The following is a 27267-nucleotide window of genomic DNA, read 5'->3' as shown; positions in this document are numbered from 1 at the left end:
CTGGTTGCTTGAGGGCAAGGAAAGAGTCACTGAAAGTAGGGATTCCAGATCTAGTGGCCCGGTTCAAATCCCGGCCCTCCCTATCTCACTGTGTGACTGTGGGCTGGTGACTCTGCATCTCCGTGCCTCAGTTTTCTTGTGTCTAAAATGGTGGTGAGGCCAGGTGGGGTGGCTCATGCCTGTAATCCCAACACTTTGGGAGGCTGAGGTGGATGGATCACCTGAGGTCAGGAGTTCAAGACCAGCCTCGCCAACATGGTGAAACCCCGTCTCTACTAAAAATACAAAAATTAACTGGGCGTGCTGGCGGGCACCTGTAATCCCAGCTACTTGGGAGGCTGAGGCAAGATAATCGCTTGAACCTGGAGGCAGAGGCTGCAGTGAGTTGAGATTGCGCCACTGCACTTCACCTTGGGCGACAGAGTGAGACTCTATCTCAAAAAAATAAAATAAAATAAAATAAAATGGGGGTGAGATGCACTGTTACTATTTGAACAGCTTGGCATAGTTTCCAGTGGCCATTTACTGCTCCCTTCGAGAATGAGTCTCCCGATTCACCCCTGCCTCCTCAGAGACTAAACTGCCTGCCCTCCAAGATGTGTTGTTTACGTCCCTGATGTCTTCCTTTTCTCACTGAGTCCCCCTGCCCAGGGGCCTGCCTTTCCGGATCCATTGCTCCAACCGGGGGCAATAGTAGGCTGGCAACTGGCTCTCTGGGAAACAAACCCCTGATGAGTTGGCCGATCGCCATGGTGTAAATCCTCCCCATCTGGCTGACTTTAAGCCACCCATGGCCTAACAGGAGTGTCATAATGGGAGCTGGTACGTGCTAGTTTTGTCCCCAGGCTTTCAGTGGGTGCTTAATAAATGATGGTTGAATGAGGAGGAAAGGATGCAGAGAGTGTTGGTCAGCTAGATTTGGGAGCTGCGGGTGATACTGTAGGTGAGAAGGACTTGCAGGGGGAGGCATGGGAGGCCTGGAGGCTGGAGGTGAGGGGCCAGCCTACACCAGCCCTGGGGTGAGACCTGAGGGAACAGAAAGCTCCTGGTGTCCTCCCCATCCTGAGACCCTCTGCACCCCTGACCCTGATGCACACTTGCTTTAGCCCCTCCTTCCAGGGGCTCCTCTCCACCTTGGCCTGGCCTTGGGGTTCTGCACAGAATGGGCCCCGAGCTTAAGCCAATGAGAGCTCCAAGATGTGGCCCAAGCAGGTCCTAAACCTCATGTTCCATTCCCTTGCTGTGCTGTTCCCTCGACTTGAATTCCTGTTCCATTCACTGTCCCCTGTAACTCTGTCGTCCATCAAAAGCTTCCTCGTGACCCCCTTCCTCTGTGACACCAGCCCCACAACCCAAGTCAAACAGACCCTTCTCCCCTTCCACTCTTCCCCCTGACGCTACAGCTCCTCCCATGTACACATTCCTGCCTATAAAAATATCAATAGCCAGCACGTATTGTGTTCCTATGGCAGCCAGTGACAGAGGTTCTGGGATAATCCCCTCTACAGATGGGGAAATTGGGGTGCAGTCTCTTGTTTGCAGTGACCCACTCTTTTTTTTTTGAGCAAAGTCTTGCTCTGTGACTAGGCTGGAGTGCAGTGGCGTGATCTCGGCTCACTGCAACCTCTGACTCCCTGATTCAAGCGATTCTCCTCCCTCAGCCTTCCGAGTAGCTGGGATTACAGGCACGCGCCACCATGCCCAGCTAATTTTTGTATTTTTAGTAGAGATGGGGTTTCACCATGTGGGCCAGGATGATCTCGATCTCCTGACCTTGTGATCCGCCTGCCTTGGCCTCCCAAACTGCTGGGATTGCAAGCCTGAGCCACCACGCCCGGCCTACACTGACCCACTCTTTACATCTTAGCTGCAGGGTCTCTGGCTCAGGGAAGTCCACACGCTTCCTGGTGTTCTTGCTGTCAGCTCCCGGAGCACCATGCCCATGTCTTTGGTGTGTTTGTTACGTGTTCCTGATAGACTTCCAGCAACACAGATACTGAGGAGGCCCTCAGTTAAATGTGCAGGTGGATGGATGAATGGATGGATGAATGAATGAATGAATGATTCTCAGCCCAGGTGACCAGCCTTGCTGTCCTGCTCATTTCTCCTTCTGCATCCCTGATGGAAGGGACTGACCCTCCAGAGAGCAGCCTCACACTACAGAGGGAGGGTACAGGTACCTGCTTGGGAGGCACTATTGCCCCCACCACCAGGAAGGGGACACTGAGGCTTTGGGAAGGGGCGGAGCTGCCCACGGGCTGGAAGCAGGCCGGGAACCCCCTCTCACAGCATGGAGCTGACAAGGGGACCCATGGCCTTGCCCGTAAGTCAGGAAGTTAACCGAGTCTTCACGTATTTCTCCTTGGGCTGCCTGAAGTGGAATTCCCCCTTTTGGCTCACTTATTTTCATCTTTTCTGTAAAAGTAAAATTGAAACAATGGAAATCATTCACATTCACTAATTACCCTATTGTTTTATGAAGCTTATTTGGCTCGAAACTTTGGTTCTTACCGAAGTGGGAATCCCTTGGGAGGGGTGGGTAAGGGCCAGGCCAGGGAGACAGACCTGTGCACATACCAGGATCTCTTCAGAGCCTGCCCTCCGGCTGCCCTCTCTGGGCAGGCCAGGAACTTCCCAGAAGGAACAGCCCAGAGACAGGGTTCTAAGTGAGGGAGGTCGGCCCGAGTGGATTCTGGGACTCTGGCTGGCAGGCCTGGTGGTAGATGTCTCCCACGGTTGTCCTCCCCACCTTGGCCTCTGGGTTATCACAATTTGCTGCCCTTTATCAAGCACTTACTATGTGCTGGGCACAGGGCCAACCAACCACTTTCTATGCATTCTCCCAGAGATGTCTCATACCTTGCTGAGAGGCAAGCACTGTTATCATCCCTGTTTGGCACTTTGAGGGTACCCAGAGTCAGGGGCCCACAGCCGGGAAGTGGCAGGGCTGGGATTGTTTCCAGCCTGTAGGACCCTCAGAGAGCAGGCTCCCTGGGTCACCCAGACCTGCTCCTTCTCTCCCGTGGGCTCCCAGCAGGGCCTGCTCCCTGAGGCTTGGAGCCCTGAGACAGCCATCACTTAGTCTCTTGGCCTCCAGGCTTCCCCTTCAAGGCCCTCCTGCCACCGTCCGGAGCCCTGTCTCTGGAAGGCCCGCTCAATGTCACCTGGGCTGCCTGCATAAAGTACCTGTATGCCAGACCCTAGCCAGCCCTGCTGAGTCAGCATCTCACAACGGGAAGGCTGGAAACCCACAGTTTAAAAAATGCTGACTTGGACTCCCAAAGTAATCCCAGTACTTTGGGAGGCCGAGGCAGGAGGATTAATTGAGTCCAGGAGTTCGAGACCAGCCTGGGCAACGTAGTGGTACCCTGTCTCTACCAAATAATTTTTAAAAATTAAAAAAAATTAGCCAGGTGTGGTGGCACACGCCTATAGCCTAGCTACCTGGAAGGTTGAGGGGAAAGATCACTTGAGCCCAGGAGGTCAAGGCTGCAGTTAGCTGAGATCGCACCACTGCACTCCAGCCTAAGCAACAGAGCAAGACCCTATCTCAAAAAAAAAAAAGAAAAAAAGTGGCCGGGCGCAGTGGCTCAAGCCTGTAATCCCAGCACTTTGGGAGGCCAAGACGGGCGGATCACGAGGTCAGGAGATTGAGACCATCCTGGCTAACACGGTGAAACCCCGTCTCTACTAAAAAATACAAAAAATTAGCCGGGCGCGGTGGTGGGCGCCTGTAGTCCCAGCTACTCAGGAGGCTGAGGCAGGAGAATGGCGTAAACCCGGGAGGCGGAGCTTGCAGTGAGCTGAGATCCGGCCACTGCACTCCAGCCTGGGCGACAGAGCAAGACTCCGTCTCAAAAATAAATAAATAAATAAATAAATAAAAGAAAAAAAGTAAAAAAGAAAAATTAAAAAATGCTGCCCTGAGGATACAGAGGCCTGTGCACTCCAAAAGCCAGTTCCCAGCTCCCTGGCATCTGTAGTGGCTGCTAGATTTCCCAATCCCCAACCCTTGTAACTCAGATCCTGTGACCCAGGCCCTGCCTGTGTTCGTAGCCTCTGCCCCACCAGCTCTTCATATAATACCACGCTCGCCCCTACCCCACTGCCCCCGCTGTGCTTGCATCCTAGGACTTGCTGCCTCTGCCTCTTCCTGGAAGCAAGTCCCAGGCAGGCATGATGCCCAGAGCTTGCCTAATGCACTGGGCAAATCTCTCTTGGTGCATCCTCCGCTTGCTACCTGGGGCCTGGCACGTGGTTGTGGCAAATTGTGGTGGGTGAGTGATGGTAGCTGCCACTGGAGAGGGGCACAGGGAGAGCTGCAGGTGACTGGGGATGGGTTGGGCCCCTGGGCTGGCACCAGGCATGCACTAGGGCCTGGCTCTGTGCCTGGCACGTAGAAGGCATTTGATACATATTTTTTTCTTTTTTTTTTTGAGACAGAGTCTCGCCATGTCGCCCAGGCTGGAGTGCAATGGTGTGATCTCAGCTCAGTGCAACCTCTGCCTCCTGGGTTCAAGCAATTCTCCTGCCTCAGCCTCCCAAGTAGCTGGGATTACAGGTGCCTACCACCACGCCCAGCTAATTTTCGTATTTTTAGTAGAGACGGGGTTTCATCATGTTGGCCAGGCTGGTCTCGAACTCCTGACCTCAAGTAATCTGCCTGCCTCGGCCTCCCAAAGTGCTGATATTACAGGTGTGAGCCTCTGAGCCTGGCCTGATGGCCTGATACATATTTCTTTTTTTTTTCTTTTTCTTTTTTTTTTTTTTGAGACAGAGTCTTACTCTGTTGCCCAGGCTGGAGTGCAGTGGCAGGATCTCGGCTCACTGTAAGCTCTGCCTCCCAGTTCACACCATTCTCCTGCCTCAGCCTCCCAAGTAGCTGGGACTACAGGCACCCGCCACCACACCCAGCTAATTTTTTTCTTTTTCATATTTTTAGTAGAGATGGGGTTTCACCGTGTTAGCCAGGATGGTCTTGATCTCCTGACCTCATGATCCACGCACCTCGGCCTCCCAAAGTGCTGGGATTATAGGCATGAGCCACTGCACCCAGCCTCTATCAGGCTTTATCTTTCTCCACTCCTGGACCGGAGCTCAGCCCTGAGCCTGGAGCACTTTGCTCTCCCCAGCTCCTGCTCATCTATGCCCGCATCTGACCCGGTTCCTGCTGAGAAATGCTCTGTACTGGGGACAGGGGAAGAGGGTGGCGTGCAGTCCCACGCAAGCCTGTTGTCTCCTCCTTCACACCACACAGGGGACCCTCAGCTCTCAGAGGCACTCTGGGCAAGTTTCCCAGGGCCCCAGACCTTAAGGTTCCCTCTGCAAAAATGGGTGGGTTCAGCTGGCCACGTGGCCTCTCTGGGCTGATCCCTTGGGCTCAGCTGCACCCCTCGGAAGGTTTTCCTTTGGGATATGGGCATAAGTGAAAAGTAGAGCCATACTCTCCAACCCATTGTGGGCATTCAGTGAAACCACGTGTGTAAGATGCTTTGTTAATTGTAGAACGCTGCACAAGCTGATCAGGTCCCTCACCCGTCGGGCAGGCTCTATACTGCAGACACTAGACACGAACAAACCACTTCCCCTGCTTAGCACTCAATTTCCATATAGTGAAATGAGGATTATTTTGGCACTGTGGCCCATGGTTCCTGAGATTTGAAAATGAAATCATGCAAAAAACTCCAGCACTGGCCGGGCGCGGTGGCTCAAGCCTGTAATCCCAGCACTTTGGGAGGCCGAGACGGGCGGATCACGAGGTCAGGAGATCGAGACCATCCTGGCTAACACGGTGAAACCCCGTCTCTATTAAGAAATACAAAAAACTAGCCGGGCGAGGTGGCGGGTGCCTGTAGTCCCAGCTACTTGGGAGGCTGAGGCAGGAGAATAGCGTGAACCCGGGAGGCGGAGCTTGCAGTGAGCCGAGATCCGGCCACTGCACTCCAGCCTGGGTGACAGAGCGAGACTCCGTCTCAAAAAAAAAAAAAAAAAAACAAACTCCAGCACTTTGGGAGGCCGAGGTGGGTGGATCACCTGAGGTCAGGAGTTCAAGAGCAGCCTGGTCAACATGGTGAAGCCCCGTCTCTACTAAAAATACAAAAATTAGCCGGGCGTGGTGGCAGGCGCCTGTAATCCCAGCTACTTGGCAGGCCAAGGCAGAAGAATCGCTTGAACCCGGGCAGCAGAAGTTACAGTGAGCCAAAATTATGCCACTGCACTCCAACCTGGGCGACAGAGCGAGGCTCCGTCTTAAAAGAAGAAAAAGAAAGCAAGCCTGATAGAGCAAAATGCGCACCGCCTGAAGTTGACAGGAAACCCGTGTTGATGTTGGTTCCAGCAAAAGGTGCATGGGGAAGAGAAAGGCCTGCGAGGAAGGCCCGGCCAGAAGCCAGCCAGGCCCAGGGGTGGCAGGATGGTGGGAACACTGTCCTGCTTCTTCCTCTGTGCTTTCCTGATGTTCTAGAACGAATGAGAAACCTTTAAACCAGAAAAATGCGGTTGTATTCTAACAGTAAGTGGGAAGAAAAGGAGCCCCGGAGACAGCCGGCTCTTGCTTTGTCTGATTCTGAGGCCACCCCTTGCAGGCAGTGACTGGCTGTGGGGTCTCACCGTGGGGTTTGCCTAGCACCAGGCACATCCCCCAGAGCAAGTGAACCTGCAGCAGGAGGCCTGTGTTGTTCTTATTCCTGGAAATTGGGTCATGGGAGCCCAGGCCTGGAGCTCCTGGAATGTAGTGCTCTGAGAATTTTGTCCAAACACCTCTGACCTCCTTCCTCCGGAGCTGGTCCAGCCTCTTTCTTCCCCTGCGTCCCCCATGCTCCAGTCTCTTGGGCAGTTGTTGTGCTCCATATGTGAGCCTCACCTTCCTACTTCCTGGCCTTTGCTGATACTGGTTCCCTGCCCTCCTGAAGAGCCTGTCCCCTCCAGCCCAGCTGCTGCCAGAGCCCCTACTCCTTAGGAAGCCCCTCCTGCCCCTTCTAGACAGAGGTGCCCCCAGGGCAGGAGCCAGGGCTGCTTGTTTCACTTCCATGCTGAAGCCCAGTGGGCGTGGTCATCCCTGTTAGCTGTTGTCGTTACAGTCCCAGGCCTCAAAGTGCCTTTCCCACTATCCTCCTACACACAGGTCAAGTTCTGCCTTGCGGTAGCGTTATTTGTCATCACGTCTGAGCCTTGATCCTGGGTGGGGTCAGTTTCTGTTTCTCTCCTGGCTTCTGACTCTGTACACAGTATGCTTTGTACCCAGTACAGAGCACTCATCCGTCCATCCGTTCTTTCAGCAATTACTCCCTAAGTGCCTATTGTGCGCCGGTGACTGAGCTAGGTGGCAGGGGCACAGCTCTGCTGACATCAGGGTGTGACAACTTGCAGTTTGCATGCATGTGTTTTGTGCATGCTGCATGTGTTTTGTGCACGCCACATGTATATGCACACAATATGAACATCTGCATCACATATAAACTAGCATCTCTTAGGCTGTGCAGTCCTATAGGTACCTTGGGCATTCCTGGTTAATTCATTCAGCGAGCGTTGACAGAGTGCCCACCAAGCAGGTGCCAGGCCCTGACCTGAAGTCTTTGTCCTTGGGAAGCACCTGTCTTGTGGAGCCATTGCAGTGAGAGCTGGTGCAGAGGGTGAAGGGCAGGGGGTTGGGGCAGCGTCCTGGAGAGATGGGAAAGGGGTGAGGAAGGGCATTTCTGCCAGCTGGGGTATGCTCTGGGATCCGCTCTGCGGCCCTGGGGGCATCCCAGGTCTAGGAAAGCTGGGCCGGACCTTCTCACTTTGGGAGTGCAGGTAGCCCCATCTCTTTGGTTCCACTGCTCTCAAGAGCCCCAAAGGGTGATGAGGCTAAGAAGGTAGGAGTGGGCAGGAGCCCTGCTGCTGGGCACCTCGAAGAGAATACAAAGTACAGTGTCCCAAAGAGGAGACTCATGGACACGGGACCTGTGATGGAGATCCTTCCTTCCCTTCCTTCCTTCCTTCCTTCCTTCCTTCCTTCCTTCCTTCCTTCCTTCCTCCCTCCCTCCCTCCCTCCCTCCCTCCCTCCCTCCCTCCTCCCTCCCTCCCTCCCTCCCTCCCTTCCTTTTTTTTTTTTTTTTTGACGGAGTCTGGATCTGTTGCCCAGGCTACAGTGCAGTGGCAATCTCAGCTCAGTCTCAGAAAGCAAAAAAAAAAAAGAAGTAGAACCTCCAGATGCAGACAGAGAACCTGGAATCTGGAACTTAGAGGAAGAAACCTGGAGCAGCAAACCTAGAATGTGGGTCTTCCAGAACATGGAGCTCGGAGGCCACCACCCTCAGTGGTCAGTGGGGAAACTGAGGTCCAGGGCATGGGAGATCGTGAGCCTTGATGAGCAGCAGTGGGCACACCGGCGGCTCTGCTGAGCTGGACTGGGATGAGGACCCCCGCCACAGCCTGCTGGGTTCCTGACCTTGGGCACATCCCCTCTCCAAGCAGAGGTGGAGGGAGAGTAATTGGGAGAGGAAAAGAGACAGGGTGCCTTGTTCCAGCTGAGGGGAGGCTCCTTGGGTACCCAGAGCCCCAGCCAGCTGTGCGCTTGCTCTGTCAGGACCACCCCCAGCAGGAAGCTAACTGTGACGCTCAGGTTCCCAGATCCCAGGGCAACGCTGCCACCCTCCCGCCCAGGAGCTGCAGGCTGCGGGCAGGTGTGGCCTTGTCAGCTCACCAGGTCCCCACGGTGGCAGAGCCACGTTCAAGCCCATTCGCTTGCTCAGCAGCGCACCTGCAGCACCAGGCATGAGGCAGTGAACACACAGCCATGAGCTGCGGTTCAGACGCTAACCGGCAGGATCCTAACTGCTGAGCTGCTCTTCCTTTCCTACCTTCTTCCCATAACTCCTCCTGGCCATGAAGGCTCTGGTCATTTCCTGTATCTCCCCTCCGCCACCACTACCCCATTGGAAGGGGCCCTCAGGATTCACGTAGCTAAGCTGCCTCATTGAGGTGTGACAAGCCCAAGTTGGCAAAACAGGCAGGACTAGGATCATTGGCCACTTGTGTGAGCCCCAGACAGGCCTGAGAGCCCTGCAGCATTGACTGGAAAGTGTGGGTGTGTGAATTTGGGGTGGTCATTTATTCATTCAACAAACTGAGGGTGAACACCTTTTTTGTGTGGGGCTCAGTGCTTGAGGCTGGGGACCCAGGGGTGTCAGACAGCACTGCCCTTGTGTGGGGCAAGGGGTTCTGGGAAGTAGGCCGGGGTCAGGGAGGCCTGGAGAAGTACAGCTCAGCCAAACCCTCCAGGAACAGGCATGGAGATTGAAGGGTGAGATTACATAGAAACTTGTGTGCCTCCTTGAGGGACTTGGACTTTCTCCTGAGGGCAGACTCCTGCCCACTCCAAGCTGGGGAGGGCAGCGTCACATGTGGCTTTCGCTTGGCTCATCAGGGCCGGGTCGGGGGGCCCGTTGAGGAAGCTGCTGCCATTCCCGTGAGTGGTGGGCTCGGGAATGGGAGATTTGGGAAGTGCAGGCAGTGGGACGGACAAGCCTTGGTGGTGGGTGGAGAGGGGCCCAGAGGGGGAGCATTGAGAACGCCGAAGTTGTCACAGTGTCAGTCCCTTGGTGCCAGGCTTGAGTCACAGGTTACCATTGCAGGTTGTTGGGACAGCCGTTTGATTTTTACCTTGTTTGTCACAGAGGGTCTCAGGCCAGAAAACCAGGCCTGGTGTGACCCAAAGCCCACGCCCACTGCCCTCCTTGCTGCCCAGCCCAGATCGTTCCCAGCAGGTCTGCACCTCTCTGTCCCTCACTCCAGCTGGCACCGGGCCACCTGAGCATGCAAGCGTGCCCGCCACCTGCTGCCCTGTATACATGGATGGGTACCGGGGGAGCAGCATCCACTCCTGCTGCCTAGGACTCTTGGACGAGACCTTTACCTGCCACCTGGTGCGTGAGGGCCTCTGCCAGCCAACAACCCCTCCACTGGCACCCAGGGTACAACGCCTGGGACAAAGTCCCCAATGCTAGAGAAGGCCCCAGAGAATGCGCAAGGGTGGGGCGCGCCCTTCCCTTCATTTCCCCCCACCCCCCATTCGCTCAGCCCGCCAGCCTGGAGATGGAGCTGAGACTCTGTACTGAAGTGGCCCTTTGTACGCTGTCCCCAGAGGATGACGAGTCTGGGCGGGAGGGGCTGGCACTGCCGGGGCTGCAGGGCAGGGCAGCGCTGATCTCAGCAGGGCAGGGGCTTTCTCTGGGGCCATTGGGCAGGGGAGGAGCGCCTGTCAGGCGTGGGAACTCGCAGGCTGGGCCTGCACCCCCAAACCAGAGAATACTTGTCCCTCCAAGTCTGTTGCTGCTTCTCATCCGGGCTCCTGTGTCTTTGGACTGTTCCATCATCATCCAGTGTCTGTGCAGTGCCTGCTCCTGGGCAGGCTCTGTCCTGCGGGGTGGGGAACAGTGGTGACTGAGGCCTGTGGTGACCCTGCTCTCCTGTGGCCACGCCAGCAGGATGAGGGTGGGGGAGACATAAACAACAAAGCGGGATCACCTCCACAGCGATGAGTGCTGGGGGGCGGTCTGGAGAGAGGGCTTGCGGGCAGGGGCAGCACTTCAGCCGGCTGCTCGGGGCGCCTGTCTGACGCATGGCATCAGAGCATGCAGGGACCTGAGGAAGGGAGTTCCAGGTGGAGGGATCAGCCTGTGCGAGGGCCCTGGAATGGGGCCACACCTGAAGAGTATAGGAGACAGGAAGGTGGGGAGCGTGGCTGGGGCCTGGGGGACAAGGGAGGCAAGGTCAGCAGAGACGCAGGCATCAGATGGCCAGGGTCCATGGAGCACAGAGGAGTTGGGGTTTTAATTCTGAGCGTGACGGGGCCACGGGAGGGCTTGAGCAGGGAGATGTGGCCTGATGGAGAATTTGCGGTGAGGGGCTGCTGCAGAGACAGGAGGGAAGCTAGTGAGAACCTCGGGGCGGCAGGGAGGCAGAGAGAGGTCCATCCTGGGAGCATTTAGGAGAACAGGGCCTGCAGGCCTGGCTGCATCTCTGCCAGGTGAGGCCGCACCCAGCTCAAAGGACTGGCCTGTGTCAAGACTGTTCGGATGTTATCCGTTCTGATCTCCTCGGGGTTGGGATGGCCTCACATTGCTGATAGGGGCACTGAGGCCCAGGGTATTCAGTGACCTGCCCAAGATCACGGAGGAGGGTTTGGAAGGGGCAGGATTTGAATCCAGCCCCTTTTGAGGCTAAACTCCAGAGAGCTATGGCCCTAAAGCAGCCCCCGCGCCACGCTGACTCCTGAGAGATTGGCCGCAGAGGGGACTAGCTCAGGGTCCAGGAGAGCCCTCTCACAGAGGCAGAAACACTCAGCCCGGCCCCTCCTGCCCGGCTTTTCCTGGGCCTCCTTTGTTATCTGGCCATGGCCACCCCTGCTCAGACCAAAGGCTCTGGCTGCCCCTCTGCCTGGGAGGCACCACATCTCTGGGAGTCCTGGGGGTGGGAGTGGGGGCATTCTGACCTTGGAAGCCAGGGCAGGGCAGAGCTGGCCTCTCTCCCTTCTCTTGTCCAGATGGACTGGGGCAGTTTATTCGGGCCTGTAAGGAAGGCTGAGTGGGCTGGGAGGTGGGTAGGGAGCTGAAAGCCCGAAATACGGGGATCTCGAGGATTTATCTTACGGGCCTCAGTGGGTCCTGTAAGCATGGGAACTTTAAATCTTTGTGGAGGGGCTGGCAATACGGGCCTGTTGATGAATTAGAAGAAGCTGTGTTCCTTCCTTCCTCTAACCCAAAGCTTCGTTAATAATTATCTGCCCAATTAATAATTACAGGCTTGAGCAGCCCCTTCCCATGCCCTCGCCCCACTCCAACCTCGTCTCTGTTCTTCCTTCCTTTGCCTTCCCAGCCCCCACTCCTACCCCCGCCCTTCCGGCCATCAGTCCCTGCCAGCCTTCCTCTGCAGAGAGGCCCCTGTGCCCTTCGGAGTCCCCCCGTCCCTGACACTACGCAGGGCATTGGTTCTGTTCTTCCCATGAGGGCCTTTCGGCAGCCCTCCAGGGCAGGCGCCACACAATCTGACAAACGAGGCACGGGGCAGAGGGGCAGAGGGGCGAGGGGCAGAGTCACACAGTACTCATTCACTCATTCTTTCACTGGATGCTATTGCGCTGTTCTCTGCGCATCAGCCACCACTGTGAGCAAGACAAGCAAACAGGAAATTCCTCTCCAGGCTTAGGGGACAGCATGGGGGAACTCCTGAGCAGGCTGGGCTGAGGGCAGCCCCCCAGGGAAGGCAAGGGCTAGGAAGAGGGAGGAGTCCCCGGAGGGCGAGCTCTTGGAGGGTGGGGCTTTGTGTGTAAAGCTCCCCAGCAGCAGGAATGCTCAAAGCTCTGGGCTCAGCCTCCTTCCAGGGTAGGGTGTGATTTCTGTCTTCACCCTCAAGAGGGGTGTTCTCCACACTGGGGAATGAATGCCTTGCTAAGGGCAGACCCTTGGGCTTGGAGCCAGCAGTACAATAGCTGTCTGGCTGTCTCCTCTGGGCAGAATCGAGCCTCTGCCCCCACTCCCAGAGAGGCCCAACTCCCTCCAAAAGGCTGTGGACTCCTGGGCCCCCTTGCAGGGGAGGCAGCCTGGGTTCAGGCTCCCTGGCCCCTGCCCTGTCCCTGCCCGGTACTTTGTCAGAGACTCGGGGTCCTGCATGCCGAGAGTTTATTTCTGAGCTCTTCCAGGCATAGGGTGTTCCTTGGTTCCTATCCTTGTCCCACTGAGAATATCCAGCAGCCCCTCTGGGAGTCGGGGCGCAGTTCTCAGGGACCCTCCCACCCAGAGAGGGAGCAAGGCGAGGCTCACAAGAGATGGACCTACATTTTACTGAACACTTGGTCCTAACAGGCTCTACACCTGTAAAACCACAATGCCCCTACCTCCTCGAGCACCTGGCACCTAGGAGTGGCTCTGGGAGGGTGGGGCTGCCTCTCACTGCTGCCTGGTTACCTGTTTACAAAGGAGGAGACTGAGGCTGGAGAGGTGAGGTGACCTAGCTGGAAAGAGGTGGAGCCACAAAACCAGCCCAGATGGAGGGCGGGGCAGGCATCTGGCGGGACAAGGTCAGTTCCTCCTGCAGTCACCTAACTGACACCTGGGCTCAGCTTCTAGGGAGGAAACTGCTGCCGCAGAGCTAAGGGTGAGTTGGGAGGCAGGCAGAGTTGGGAGCAGGTGGCCGCAGAGGGGACTAGACACTGTGCCTCAAGGCAGGTACCTGCCGGTAAGGGGAAGGAGGTGGCAATGCCTGGGAGGGCCCCAGGCAGGGGTCAGGCAGCTGCGATGTGGGCTGGAGTCTTGGGGAGTGTGGGCCACAAGGGAGGGTCTGATGCATGTCACTCATAGGGAGTGCCAGGGCTTGTCACTTTGACTCAGTGAACTTCGGTTTTCTCCTCTGTGAAATAGCAGTGGGAGGCAGATGTCCACGTGAGGTTAGAGAACAGCTAAGGTACTGAGCACAGCCTGGTCAGAGGGCGGCTCTGGGGAAGGCCTCAGATGTGCTGTCCTTTCATTCCCCCTCTTAGTCCTGTGTGTGCTGCTATCACAGAATACTTGAGACTGGGTAGTTTGTAAACAGCAGAACTTTCTCACGAATCTGGAGGCTGGGAAGTCCAGGGTGGAGGAGCTGCCATATGGCGAGGGCCTTCATGCTGCGTCATCCCATGGCAGAAGGGCAAAAGTATCCACACATGGAGAGGGGCAGGGCTGACCCCATGCAGTTGTCAGGAAAATGATAAGTAACCCACTTCGAGCCCGTGCTGTTATCAGGAACGATAACTAACCCACTCCTACAGTAACAGCACAAGTCCCTCCATGAGGGTAGAGCCCTCATGGCCTAATCACCTCTTAAAGTCCACACCTGTCAACACCGCTGCACTGGGGATTAAATTTCGTACACGTGAACGTTGGGGGACACATTTTTCAGACCATAGCACCCCCTACATGATTACAGGCTGGCAAGGGGAAGCTGTGGACACAGGGGCTTGGGGATCCCTGGGTCTGTGGTCAGTCCAGGCTAGCTGGAGGTCAGAATCAGGCAGACAGCAGCAAACAAACTCCCCAAGGAGGTGGTACAGGTGGCATGGGACCCCTCCCTTGCTTGTCTCCAAGTTCTGGGTGATCGGGGCTAGGGGAAAATAATGGGGGTGGGGGGATGGAAGTTAAGGGGAGGAGGGTGGATGGACGAGGAGGGCAGCCTGGATGGAGATGGGCTGGCATGGTGTGGGCAGGGGGCAGACGGATGCGGAGTGCCAGCTCCAGGGTAGATCGGGGCAGGGGTCTGCAGTGCGGGTCAGGAGCCAGGGCCTCCGGAGCCTCCTGGAGTCGGGGCCTTACCTTGGAGGTTTCCTGACTTTTTGGACCTTGAGCCTCCTTTAAGCTGCAGGTGACCCCGACATGGCGCACTGTCCAGGGTGACCCGTTCCTGTTGGAGTTGGGTAGTGGTGGGAAGGGCTGCCCTGCCTTTGGCCTTTCAAGGAGCTCTGGCCTCTGGGAAACGTAATTCCAGCCTGGCCTTGCAGTGTGCCACGGGGATGCTCACATGGTTTTAGGCTGGTGAGAGGGGCTCAGGAGGTTGGCAGGATGGGCAGATGCAGCTTTCCTGGGCAGCGGATCGGATCATCTGCCAGAGCTGGAGAGCCCTGTGACCTGAAAATGGCAGGCCCATGGGGTCCTGATGGCAGCTGGGGTGAGAGGGGCCCTTGCCTGGGGCAAGGCTGAAGGCAGCAGCCTGGACTTTGCCCCTGAAACTCTGAGAAGCCCTGAGGCCTCAGATGGGTGTGGACCTTGCTGCTGTCACTTGCCAGCTGTGAGTTTGAGGCCCTGTGTGCCTGTGGAGGTGGAATGAAGCGAGGCCAGTAGCGCTACAGTCTTCACATCGCCCCCAACCCTCTCAGCACCGAGCACCTTCCCTGCACACTGGCCCAGCCCCCACGGGCTCCCACTGCCTCCTGGCTCTGCACATAGCAGGTCCGTGGTCATGTGTGGCCCTGCAGAGGGGGCTCTCCTCATGAGGGTGGTCCTCTGCCTGAGAGATAAAGAGCCCTATCCCCGAAATGCTGCCAGCAGTACTCATTCCTTTGGCTAATCCCAAACATTCACTGAATGTTTGCTCTGGGCTCTTCGGGCAGGAGCTACTACCCACTTCTGGCCTGGCCTGTTCCCCCAGGCCAAGTTTACGCCTCTCCATTCCAGGCTCTGTGTGTAAGAGGCAGTCAGAGCCCTCGGGCCCTCTGAAATGTGCACATGCACCACTAGCCCCGGGTGGGACATCTGCCCTCTGCTCCCTGATGTCCACAAGGTCCCTCTCTGCGTGGACTAGGGGCTGAAGATCCAAGACAGAAAAGCCCCAGCCCAGCGTCCCTGCCTCTCTGGAGTCAGAGAGACCTTGGTTCTGCTTGTGCTGCAGCCCCTACCAATCACCCCCTCCTCAGGGCCTCCGTCTCCTTGCCGGTGGAGTGAGGGATGAATTCACAGCAGGGCTTGCCAAGCTTTTTTTTTTTGAGACGGAGTCTCACGCTGTTGCCCAGGCTGGAGTGCAGTGGCGCGATCTCGGCTCACTGCAAGCTCCGCCTCCCGGGTTCCTGCCATTCTCCTGCCTCAGCCTCCTGAGTAGCTGGGACTACAGGCACCCGCCACCGCGCCCGGCTAATTTTTTGTATTTTTAGTAGAGACGGGGTTTCACTGTGGTCTCGATCTCCTGACCTTGTGATCCGCCCGCCTCGGCCTCCCAAAGTGCTGGGATTACAGGCTTGAGCCACTGCGCCCAGCCAGCTTTTTTGTTTTTTAACTATAGAAGTTTTCCTTCAAACAGAATCTTGCAAGGAACTCAGTGTCTGAAATTGAAAAGCTGGGAGCATCTTCTTGATTGTGTTTTTTGGGGCGGGTCCCTGGGCTTTGTTTTTTTCTCCCCCTTCACTCCACGTCTCTCTCTGGTCCCAGGGAACCTGGAGGGGAGTTCCAGGGACCTGGCTGGGAAGCAACTGTCCTCAGTGCCCATAGGACCAGTTCATGGGATGTGTCTGTATATCTGTATATCGGGCCCTGAGGCCCGCCTTTAGCCCACCTCCCCTCCTGAGGTCTCCTTCTGCCAGTCACCTGCTTAGTGCCCCTGCACCCTGGTGTCAGGCAGCCCCCCAGAGTTGCATCCCTCCCTCCTGTAGTTACCCAATGCTCTATGAGCCCCTGTCAGCCGGGACCTCAGCATCGGCTCACCACTGCCCTGCCCCCAGCACTCCCCTTCATCACGGGCATCAGGTTGGGCGCCTCTGGGATGCTCCTTTGCTGCAGCTCTGTGGCTGTCCCCGTGAGGGTCCTCCCTCAGTGTAGCCCCATCGCTCCAGTGGTGCTGGCGCGGTGAACCCGATTGGCTCCCTGCCTCCTGCCTCCCTGTTCAGTCTAAACGGCACAGTCTAGTGTAGGAGCCACTAGAGCATGCAGCTATTCAAATTCAAATTAAATTAAATTAAGCCGGGTATGGTGGTATGAGACTAGTCCCAACTACTCGCGAGGCTGAGATGGGAGGATTGCTTGAGTCCAGGAGTTCACATCCAGCCTGAGTAGCATACGTCTCGTCTCTAAAAAACAAAAACAGAAACATTATGGAAGGAGCCTCTGGGGACGAGGAGCTGTTGTCCTGAGTGGACCAGTGACCAGTGCAGGAGGGGTGGAGTCCTAGCAGGGGTAGAGCCCAGCTTTGGGAACCAGCTTTCGCAGGCACTTGCCGGCTCCTCCGTGGGAAAGTCCTCAGGCAGCCTGTAGGGAGCTGGGATCAGCTGATGGGGATGGGTTTGGAGGGGAGAGAGTGGTGCACAGGGACTGGAGGTGGGGGAGGGGTGGGGTTGCCATGGAAAGGGCTCGTGGGATGGGTCTTGGGCTGAGCCTTTGGCAAGGCCTCCACCCTGGAGCTGAGCCAGCAGAGAGGGGCTGACTCCGTGAGGCCCAGACTTTTGTGGGTATTCTGGTGGCGTGGGCACCCTGTCTTCCCTGAACCCTGCCTGCCTAATCTAAGAACTGCTCCCTTTGTAGCTCTGTCTCTCCTCTCTTGGCCTAGTTTCTTCATCCGTGGGTGGGCACAGCAGAAGCTGTCTGACCTGGCCCATGGTGAACGGGATTTGCCAGGATTTGACTCTGGCCATCCAGGGAAGATGGAGTTTTTGACCAGGCCTGGCCCCTGAAGCAGACTTCTTCCCTCTGAGCGTGCTAGGGAAGCAGAATTTCCCGGGGCTAGGTGTCATGGTCCACTAGGCCCTCCCTCGTCCACGCCACTTGTGTTGAGCCTGGAGCAGAACCCCCACATCTGTAGTCCTCCTGTCAGCTTGGGGAGTCTCAGTTTCCATCTGTTTCATTCCTGTCAGCTGTGTGTGGCTGAGCAAGTCACCTAACCTCGAGGCCTCCATGTCCTCATCTGCAAAATGGAGACACACATAGCTGCATCCCCAGTGTCCACTGGTAGCTGGAATGATATGCTGACTACAGAGTGACCACTTTGTGTAGGCTTCCCTGTGGGTGGGTGTCAGTCAAAGGAGTGAGTCAGATGATGAGAGGGGAGGACAGCAGAGCAGCAGTTGTCTCTCCAGTCTTGCCGGGACTCCAGGATTGGCCATGTTCTGCAGCCACCGCCTCTGTCTGTCTCCCCATGTGGGATCCTGAAACCTCAAGCTGCATTTAGTCTCAGAGTCCAGGGGAGGTGCTCACTGTCTTCTGACCCCTCAGATGCCGACTCCCTCTGCCTTACCCCGGGGAAGGAACCAGTAGCAGAAGCTCCAGGGAAACTGATGAAGGTCAACAGAAGGAGGAATTTCTAGCAGCCCAAAGGGATTGGAATGGGTGGCCCGTGGGAGTGGACATGCAGAGGCACTGGCCTGGGGTGAAGGCTTGGACCAAATTCTTACTCACAGGCCCTCTGGAGCCAGGAGAGGAGTCTGCAGGCCTCGGCTGGGCCACATTCCCCAGATTCTGGCCTTAGGTCCTGAATGCCTGGTGAGTTACTGAGAAAGGCCCCGCAGGCTGAGGGTGCCAGTCAGGATTAAGCAGCCCCCTAATTGGCCTACCTCCCTTTGTACCTTAACAAAGGTGTCTTTGTTACCTTTCTTAAAGGTAATAAAGCCGGTCAGGAGCAAAGCCTGGCACGTTCAGGGGGTCGTCTGCATTTGGTCATCCAGCAGGAAACCCAAATGGAAGGAAAGAAAAAAAAATGCATTTATAGAACCTCTGCCAATGGCCAGGTTCCATGCAGAATGCTTTGACACCATGGCTCAGCCAGGTCTCCCACAGGACTGCAAAACAGAGGGTGATATCTTCCTTTTACATTGGAGAAGACTGAGGACCAGAGAGGCTAAATAACTTGCCAAAGGGCACACAGCAAGTAAGTCATGGCACTGGGATTCAAACCAAATCCTCCAGACTTACAGTAACAGAGGAGCCGGTGTGTCCTGAGCATCTGTTGTGTGCTTAGGTGTGGTCCCTAGGTTTTTGTGGGGATTAACTCAACTCTCACAACAACCCTGTGAGATAGAAATGGTTATACCTGCATATCATGGAGGGGGAAACTGAGGCAGGGGGAGGCAGAGTGACTTGCCAAGGTCACAAGCAGTGTTTGGATCTGGCCACTGCGGTCACTGGCCTAACCTGTGCCCCAGGAGCTGCTGTATATGGCAGGGATTGCCGCAAAGATGTGCCTCCTACCTTCCTTTTGGAGGTGGCAGAGCCCTCAGGTCGCATGGGGCAGGACCAGGCCAGGTGGAAGCTGGGCACAGGGAGGCGGGCTTCCGCGCGAAGCCCTTTCATGCAGATGAACCAACTCCTGGAGAGGTAGTGTGGGTCCACCCTGAGGTGTACCAGGGCTGGGGGCCATAATGGGCCACTTCCTGCCCAGAATTGGAGACTGGAGGTTGTGCCTGGCAGCCTCCAAAATGCCCCTCATGGACATTCCAGGGATGCCCTGAGTGCCCACTGGGTGTTGGGCCTGCCCACTGCTGGACACGTGACAGCTGGCCCCTTCTCCCAGTTGGAGGAATTGAGTGCCCAGTGACTGTCCCCCAGCTGAAGACACCAGAGATCAGGTGTTGAGGGGAAGGCAGAGAAGGGGCCAGAGGGTGGTGGACAGGGGAAGTGGCTGTTAAGACATAAGCCGTCTGAACCACGGAGGAGGGTGGCAGGGGCAGGGTGAGGCCAGCCAAGGGCACCCTGGGGGCTGAGCTAGGACCCTGGCCAGCGCAGGCAAGCTCAGGACCACGGAGAGCTCCACAGGAGCTGCCCATCACCAAGTGACAGCTGTCAGTGTGAGTCTGCGCCTGGGAGGCTGCTACCTGCCTGACCAGCTCCCACCGTCACAGCCAGGGGCCTCCGGGGAGCACCTCCCTTCTCCCTGGCCAGAAGCCCCTGGCTGGGCTCCACCTGAGTCCTATGAAGTCATGGCTGGGTCATGGAGTTTGGGCTCATCAGCTTCCCTCCCTCACAGCCCGTCAGGCTTCCAAGCAGAGCCAGAGAAAAATGGCACAAGAAGTGGAAGAGGGAGGGAAGGAAGGAAATCTGTCCAGCTCAGACTCTCCGGGCTATGGCCACTGCCTGAGGCGTTCCTGCTGCCATCCTGGGTCAGCCTCGGCCTCCCTCTTCCAGGATCACCTGGCTGCCAGGAAGCACCTGGCCCATGCTCTACCACCTATCCCAACAGACCCAGGCCTGGCCAGAGGTGGTGGCCCACACCTGCAGTCCAACACTGGGGGGCCGAGGTAGGAGCATCACTTGAGCCCATGAGGTCGAGACCAGCCTGGTAATGTAGGGAGACCTCATCTCTACAAAAAAATGTTTAAAAAATCAGCCGAGTGGTGGCGCACACCTGTGGTCCCAGCTACTTAGGAGGCTGAGGTGGGAGGATCACTTGAACCCAGGAGTTTGAGGCTGCAGTGAGCCTTGACCATGCCACTGTACTCCAGCCTGCCTGGGTGACAGAATGAGACAAGACCCTGTCTTAAAAAAAAATTTAAAAGGCGCAGGCCCCTGGAGCTGGGTGCAACTCACAGGGTGTCTGGCAGTGGGATGGGGGTGGAGCCTCAAGCCCCCCTTTTCTTGGAGTCTCAGGAGGCGTGGCTTCCCAGCCCGTGGCCCCTCCTCACAGCAGGTTTAGGTTTTGCTCCCTGGTGCCCTGAGATAGGACACCACCTGCCAAGGCTGAGGCCCTGCCAGGGACTCACGTCCAAGCCTCTACTTCTGGTGTGCCCCCACCCAAAGGCTCACTGTCTCTTCTCTGCCAGGCTGGGGAATAATAATAGGGAGAAGAGTTATCACTTATCTTTGAGTGCTTACTATGTGCTAAGCATCTCATCGATGAGGAAACAGAGGTACAGAAAAGTGGTTAACCTGCACAAGGCCACACAGATAAGAGTGGCAGAGCTGGGATTTGAACTGGGGAGTCCAAGCACATAGAAGTGATGGTGAGGGCATTGTGGAGGCCCAGGGCAGTGCGGGGTGGTCTCATTGAGCACCTGCTGTGTACATTCCCTGCTGCAGGGAGCTTGTGTGCCAGCTGGGAAGACAGACATAGGGGGAAATGAGCCTCGTGTTGACGGGCTGGGGCTGTGGACAGGTCTCTCTGATTCTCACTTGAGATAAGCAGGGCTGAGATAATGATACCCATTTTATAGATGGAGGAGTTGAGGCTGAGAGAGGTCAGGTGATCTGCTCTGTTCATAGTGACTATAGGAACGTCGACGATGCTGAGGAGCAGGGGGGAGGTTGGGAGAGTTCGAGATGGGCTCTGGCTTGGGCAGAGGCAGGTGCTTTGCTTCCAGGGAGGCTGATCTTGGCACAGAGCAGGCATCTAAGAAATACTAGGTGAATTTTAACGAACTGAGTAAGGGCCAGAGTATGGCATCTGCGCTATCAGAGATTAGCCTTGGCAGTGGGAAGGAGCTGGAGAGGGGTTTTGTCCTCAGAGAGCTGCCTGCCTGGGTCACAGAGGGCAATGACCCGGCCCAGGGGAGGCCCCAAGCCCTCACTCGGCTAATCTTATTCTCCAGGCAGGTCCTGACCACAGTGAGCCTCCTGGCTTCCTGAGCTGCTGGAGAACCTCAAGCCATGTACATCCAGGGAAGTGGGCGGGAGCGGAACAGTGGGCTGGACGATGTCCCCCGCACTGCTTTGAGGCCACAGGGGGACCACAGACATAAAGCATCTCCCACCCTGCCCATCTCTCAGGTGAAGCTTCTAGACAGCATGCTGCAGAAAGGACCTGAGGTTTAGATCTAGAGATGAAGGTTAGCCCAGGACCTGCTGCTAGCCACTGTTTGACCTTGGCCATGTCCTTCACGCCCAACCTCACTGTTGGTGTCTGCAGGAGAAGTAGTGGTTAGGGCAAGGCCCTGCAGAGACAGATGCTGGCTGCAAGCCCCAGGTCTGCCGGATAGGGCCGGCCTCCTCCACCCCAGTCAAGGGCTGGTCTGTTTTTCCAGTGCCTGGGGCCACCCAGTGTGCTGCCTTGCTCACATCTAGCTCTTCAGCAGATCCAGCAGCCTCTGAGCACACTCTACACCCTCCACCCTGGTGGAAGCCACCCTGACTCGCCTGGGCAGTTCCCTGTGGCCTCCTGGCTTCCCCTGCCCTGCCCTTGAAGTGCCCATCCATTCTCAGCAGAGCAGCCAAAGTGAGCCATTCACACCAAGGTCAGGCCATGGCCTCCCTTCTCTGAATCCTCCAGTGAAAGCCACATTTCCAACCGTGGCTCCAGGCCCTGTGTGATCTGGGTTCGCTCCCTTCCCCCCATGTCCCCTTGCTTGCTCCGTCCCACCGCCTTGCTGTTCTTCACTCGTGCACACACACTCCTGCCAGGGCACCGGTTGTGTCTTCCGCCTGGAACATTCTTCCGTGGCGCCCTCTCCCGCATGGAGTCTCTGCTCATGTCACCTCCTCGGTGAGCCTGCCCTGCCCGCCCCATTCATTGCTGGACATACGACGCACTCGCTCCTGCCCGTTACGCGCTTTGTCTTTCTCCAGAGCACAGCCTCTTTGGGCGCGCAGTTTTCCGACCTGACTCGTGTGTTTGCGGTTTAGGCAGCCTCCCTACACTGCTGGGTGCTGAACAGGCTCCCTGAGGGCAGGGATTTTGGTCCGTCCTGTCTCCCCATGTTCCCAGTGCTCACCGAGGTGCCTGGCACACGGGGCTCTTGCAAAATTGTTGCTGAGTGAATGAGTGACATGGGTTGGGTGAGCACCCTGTGGCATGTTGTATGGATCAGATGCCACAGGGGCTGCACCATCCACTGGGTTGTCTTCACTGGTCATAGGTGGACTCCTCAGGGGCCCTGTCACTCTACTTGGATCGAACTTGGCAGCTGGAAGGGGCTCAGGACAGCTTTAGCCCTGGACACAACCCCGTGATTGACCCTACAGGGTCCAGTATGATCCTTCTATTGTGCAATGCTGTGCAAGTGACATCATCTCCACGGCCTCGGTTTCCTTATAGAAGGGGACCTGTTTCATGTTGGGAGGATTCAGTGCAGTCACGCATAACATGCTTAGGACAGTGTCTGGCATGTGAGCCTCAGTGACAGTTTTATTGTTACACCTGATGGTGTGTCAATGCTTTATTGTTTTTGCTTTTGAGATAAGAGTCTCACTACCGTGCCCAGGCTGGAGTACAGTATTGCGATCTCAGCTCACTGCAGCCTTGACCTGCAGGGCTCAAGCAGTCTTCCCACCTCAGCTTCCCAAGTAGCTAGAACTACAGGCACGTGCCACCACGCCCTGCTAATTTTTGTTTTGTTTTGTTTTGTATAGACGGGGTTTAGCCATGTTGCCCAGGCTGGTCTTAAACTCCTGGACTCAAGCAATCTGCCCACCTTGGCCTCCCAAAGTGCAGGGATTACAGGGGCATGAGCCACTGTGCCCAGCCTTGATGAAGCTTTGTAATGGAAGCTGAGATGCCACCAACTGGGGCCCAGTTTGGTTCCATGGCTTTAGCCCACAGCTGGGCCACCTGCACTACAGAGGGATCTGGTGGTCTCAGCTGTCATGAGGGAGAGAGGCGCTGGCTTGAGAACCAGAACTATGTTCAAGTCCTGACTCGGCCACCTCCTTAATTGTCCTTTTGGGAAAATCTTGCCATCTTTCTGAGTCTCGTTTTCTCCATCTGTTAAAACAGGGCAGTTTAAATGAAGTACCAGAGTGGTTGAGAGATTTAAATGAGACCCTGAGTGCCAGTGCTTATTTGTTCCATTTTATTTATATGCTGTCTCAATAAAAAAACGAAAAGACAAAAAGGAATTGAGCTGAAAAGGATTGAAACTGTGCGGGCAGCTGCAAGTGAAGGAGTCCAAGAAAATGCTGTCTGTGAGGCACTGTTGACATGCTCGGGGCTAACCACTGTGTGCTTCTGAGGCTGTGTGCTTCTGAGCCTCCTAGCAGCCTGAGTGATGAGGGAAACATGCTCAGATCCTTGATTCTCAGCAGCAAGCCAGACTAAGGCCTTATTAAGGGGCCCTGCCCTGAAGGCTCCAGTGACTCAGAGGGGAGCTCCTAAGCACTGGTGAGTCCGTGCTCAGAAGGGCACAGCTGGCTGCGAGTAACTAGATCCTGAAAGCCAGCCAAGGGGCAGCTGGGTCAATCTGACCTTAGCAGGTCCACGGAAGCCCTTTACGCCAAGCAAGCTGTTTCCTTGCCTCTCTGAGTTCCTCTTACCTTGCTTTGCTAAAGCCTTTGTTCGTGCTGCCAGGGGATTTAGAGTCTGAATGGCAGCCCCAGGCCATGCCCTCCCCATAGCTTACACCAGTTGTGTAACTTGGAATGTCCCCCACAGAGGCAGGTCCCAAGTAGAGAACAATGGCCCACTAAGGCCAGGCACAGTGGCTCACCTGTAATCCCAGCAGGCAGATCACCTGAGGTCAGGAGTTCAAAACCAGCCTAACCAACATGGTGAAACCCCACCTCTACTAAAAATACAAAGTTAGCCAGTGTGGTGGCGCATGTCTGTAATCCCAGCTACTCAGGAGGCTGAGGCAGGAGAATTGCTTGAGGCAGAGGTTGTGGTGAGCCGAGATTGCACCATTGCGCTCCAGCCTGGGCAACAAGAGCAAAACTCCGTCTCAAAAAAAAAAAAAAAAGAAAAAAGAAAAATAGCCCACCAGAAGGATCCAGGCTGCCTTTCCAAGTCCTGAAACCCCATGAGTAGTTTGCTCTGGAAGTTTCCGCCATGCTAACCCTGGCTGCAGTATTGCCTTGTGTCTGGTCCTGGCTGCAGCAGGAACTCCTAGCCCCTTTTGCTCACCCTGCTGGTCCAGCCCAACTGGTCTCACTTTGCCAGACAAGGGCTGGAATCCAAAATGGAGAATGAAGTGCAGAAGACCCATTTCAAAATGTTATCAAGGGGCAGCCCCTCCTTCCAAACGCCAGTGGAGAACAGCCCCAGCTCCGCCCTGGGACATCTACCATTTACCAGAGGTCAGGCCCCTATCCCAGATTGTTCTACCTGCCTGCAGTCAGCTGTGCCCACTCCGTGTGGGCAGCTCCAGGGGGCAGGTGTTTACTAGAGGAGGGATATCTGAGCTCGAATGGGGCAAGCACTGCCCTGTCAGGATCAACAGCTTGACTGCTTCTTACCAGCCTTTTCAGGACTTCTCGCCAAGCTGAGGCCATGAGGGGCACCTGGTGCAGAGCCCAGCTGCCTGGTTCACACTCCAGCTCTGTTGTGACTTTGGGCAGGTCCCTGAAGGCCCCTAAGTCCTGGTTTCCTCCTCTATAAAATAAAAGAGTTGGAGGAGATGGTCCTTAAAATTTCCAGATCAATCGTGTTATGATTCTGTGCCTTATGACCATGTGGCTTAGAGAAAATTACACTGGGGGCATCTAGCCTTGAGCATTGAAAGGAACAAGAGCTTATGGAGCACATGCTGCATGCCAGGAACTCTGTGCCCATTTCACAGATGGAGAAACTAAGGTTCAGAATGATGAGGAGTTTTGATTTTTTTTTTTTTTTTTTTTTTTTGAGACGGAGTCTCGCTCTCTTGCTCTGTCACCCAGGCTGGAGTGCAATGGTGCGATCTCGGTTCACTGCAACCTCCACCTCCTGGGTTCAAGCGATTCTCCTGCCTCAGCTTCCCGAGTAGCTGGGATTACAGGTGCCCACCACCATGCCCGGCTAATTTTTGTATTTTTAGTAGTGACGGTTGGCCTCACCATATTGGCCAGGCTGGTCTCCAACTCCTGACCTCAGGTGATCCACCTGCCTCGGCTTCCCAAAGTGCTGGGATTACAGGTGTGAGCCACCGTGCCTAACCCAAGTGCCTATCTTTCCACCCTACCTTGCTGTCCTCAGAGTTAAAAAGTAGGGAGGCTGGCCACGGTGGTTCATGCCTGTAATCCCGGCACTTTCAAAAGCTGAGGCGGGCAGATCACTTGAGGTCAGGAGTTCAAGACCAGCCTGGCCAATGTGGTGAAACCACATCTGTACTAAAAATAATAAAAATTAGCGGGGCATGGTGGTGCATGCCTGTGATTCCAGCTACTTGGGAGGCTGAGGCAAGAGAATTGCTTGAACCTGAGAGGTGGAAGTTGCAGTGAGCCGGGATCTCACCACTGCACTCCAGCCTGGGTGACAGAACGAGACACCATCTCAAAAAAAAAGTGAGGGGGAGAGCATGACCCAGAGAAAGAATCAAAAATAAAGAGAAGCCACAGGTGGGAACATTTTAAGAATATCTAGGTGGGACAGTGCCAGATGCCAAAGGCAAGGTTTCTGTCTCAGCCTTTTCTGTGACTCACTGGGTCCCCCCGGACAGGTCACTGGTCCCACTTGGCCCCACCCAGCATTTTCACTGGTCAAATGAATGTAAACTCCTGGCCTGCCTGCCCACCTGCCTAGACTCAAGGGTGAAATGAGCTGGATGGCTGCAGTCGGAGGTGCTCTGTGGCTGCACGGCTCATTCATAAAACGAGGCATCCAAATCCAGTGTGGGGTTTGGCTAATGGTGACATTCCAATGTCCATTTCCTAGTTGTGACAAATGTCCCATGGTGGTGTCAGCTGGGAGCAATAGGGTGAAGTGCGTGAGGAAGCCTCTGTGCTGTCGTCTTTGCACCTTTTCTGATAATCTACAAATATTCTAAAATTAAAAGTCTATTTTGGCCAGGCACAGTGGCTCACACCTGTAATCTCAGCACTTTAGGAGGCCGAGATGGGCGGATCACCTGAGGTCAGGAGTTCGAGACCTGCCTAGCCAACATGGCGAAACCCCATCTCTACTAAAAATATAAAAATTAACTCGGTGTGTTGGCGTGTGCCTGTAATCCCAGCACTTTGGGAGGCCAAGGCGGGTGGATCACGAGGTCAGGAGATCGAGACCACCCTGGCTAACACAGTGAAACCCCATCTCTACTAAAAATACAAAAAATTAGCCAGGCGTAGTGGCGGGCGCCTGTAGTCCCAGCTACTCGGGAGGCTGAGGCAGGAGAATGGCGTGAACCCAGGAGGCGGAGCTTGCAGTAAGCCCAGATCACACCACTGCACTGCAGCCTGGGCGATAGCGAGACTCTGTCTCAAAAAAAAAAAAACTTACTTAAATTGGAGAATAAGAATATACAAGCATCTCCATCCCACAACCATAAACGAATTGATAAATCAAACTGTATAAATGTATAGCAAATGATTATATCATGAGTCATGATACAGAGTGATTTATTCACAATAGCCATGTAATATGTGGGATTTAAAAGGAACTGGTACATTTATTTCTACTGATACCAAAATCTTTTAAATCTATCATTGATTGAGGAAAACAGCTTCGTTAGACTTAGTGTCCTGTATGGTAATGTTTGTGAAAAATATTAAACCCAGAATAGAAAAATTGCATAGAAAGCCAGAGATAGACCTCAACATTTTTTTATTTTTTTAATTTTTTTAGGTGGAGTCTTGCTCTCGTTGCCCAGGCTGGAGTGCAATGGTGCAATATTGGCTTACTGCAACTTCCACCTCCTGAGTTCATGTAATTCTCCTGCCTCAGCCTACCGAATAGCTGGGATTACAGACATGCACCACTACAGCCAACTAATTTTTGTATTTTTAGTAGAGACGGAGTTTCACCATGTTGGCCAGGCTGGTCTCAAACTCCTGACCTTGTGATCCACCGACCTCGGCCTCCCAAAGTGCTGGGATTATAGGCATTAACTACTGCACTGGCCGACCTCAAATTTTTATGCCTGGAGATTAGTAAAGGGCATGGGATAATGAAGGGGAACTTTTATTTTATTTTATTTTATTTTTGAGACGGTGGCTCAGTCTGTTGTCC

General features: G+C 55.3%; 1 protein-coding gene and 2 long non-coding RNA genes across 12 annotated transcripts in view; 2 read left to right on the top strand and 1 right to left on the bottom strand.

Annotated features, from left to right (window-relative positions):
* Nucleotides 1-27267, top strand: part of MGAT3 (beta-1,4-mannosyl-glycoprotein 4-beta-N-acetylglucosaminyltransferase) — a 46743-nt gene that overhangs the window by 13863 nt on the left and 5613 nt on the right. Inside the window, exons 1-2 of one of the 10 annotated variants that reach the window (XM_077949704.1) lie at nucleotides 9360-9448; nucleotides 26884-26964. The exons of 3 other annotated variants lie outside the window; for them this stretch is intronic. In XM_077949704.1, the coding sequence (XP_077805830.1) occupies nucleotides 26963-26964 (2 nt within the window). In that variant the 5' untranslated portion in view covers nucleotides 9360-9448; nucleotides 26884-26962. 6 more of the 10 variants (XM_077949705.1, XM_077949707.1, XM_077949700.1 and 3 more) reach the window with 6 other exon arrangements.
* On the bottom strand, nucleotides 20814-24103 carry LOC144331686 (uncharacterized). The gene is made up of 2 exons (XR_013399054.1): nucleotides 22966-24103; nucleotides 20814-22919 (listed from the first exon to the last, which is right to left on the bottom strand). It is a non-coding gene; the product is annotated as an uncharacterized LOC144331686 (long non-coding RNA).
* LOC144331697 (uncharacterized) lies at nucleotides 21804-25649 on the top strand. Its single transcript, XR_013399066.1, has 2 exons — nucleotides 21804-22700; nucleotides 25088-25649. It is a non-coding gene; the product is annotated as an uncharacterized LOC144331697 (long non-coding RNA).

The sequence above is a fragment of the Macaca mulatta genome, chromosome 10, assembly GCF_049350105.2.
Source record: "Macaca mulatta isolate MMU2019108-1 chromosome 10, T2T-MMU8v2.0, whole genome shotgun sequence".
Classification (NCBI taxonomy): Eukaryota; Metazoa; Chordata; class Mammalia; order Primates; family Cercopithecidae; genus Macaca; species Macaca mulatta.
The sequence above is the reverse complement of the archived record's forward strand: the minus strand, read 5'-3'. Positions and strand labels throughout refer to the sequence as shown.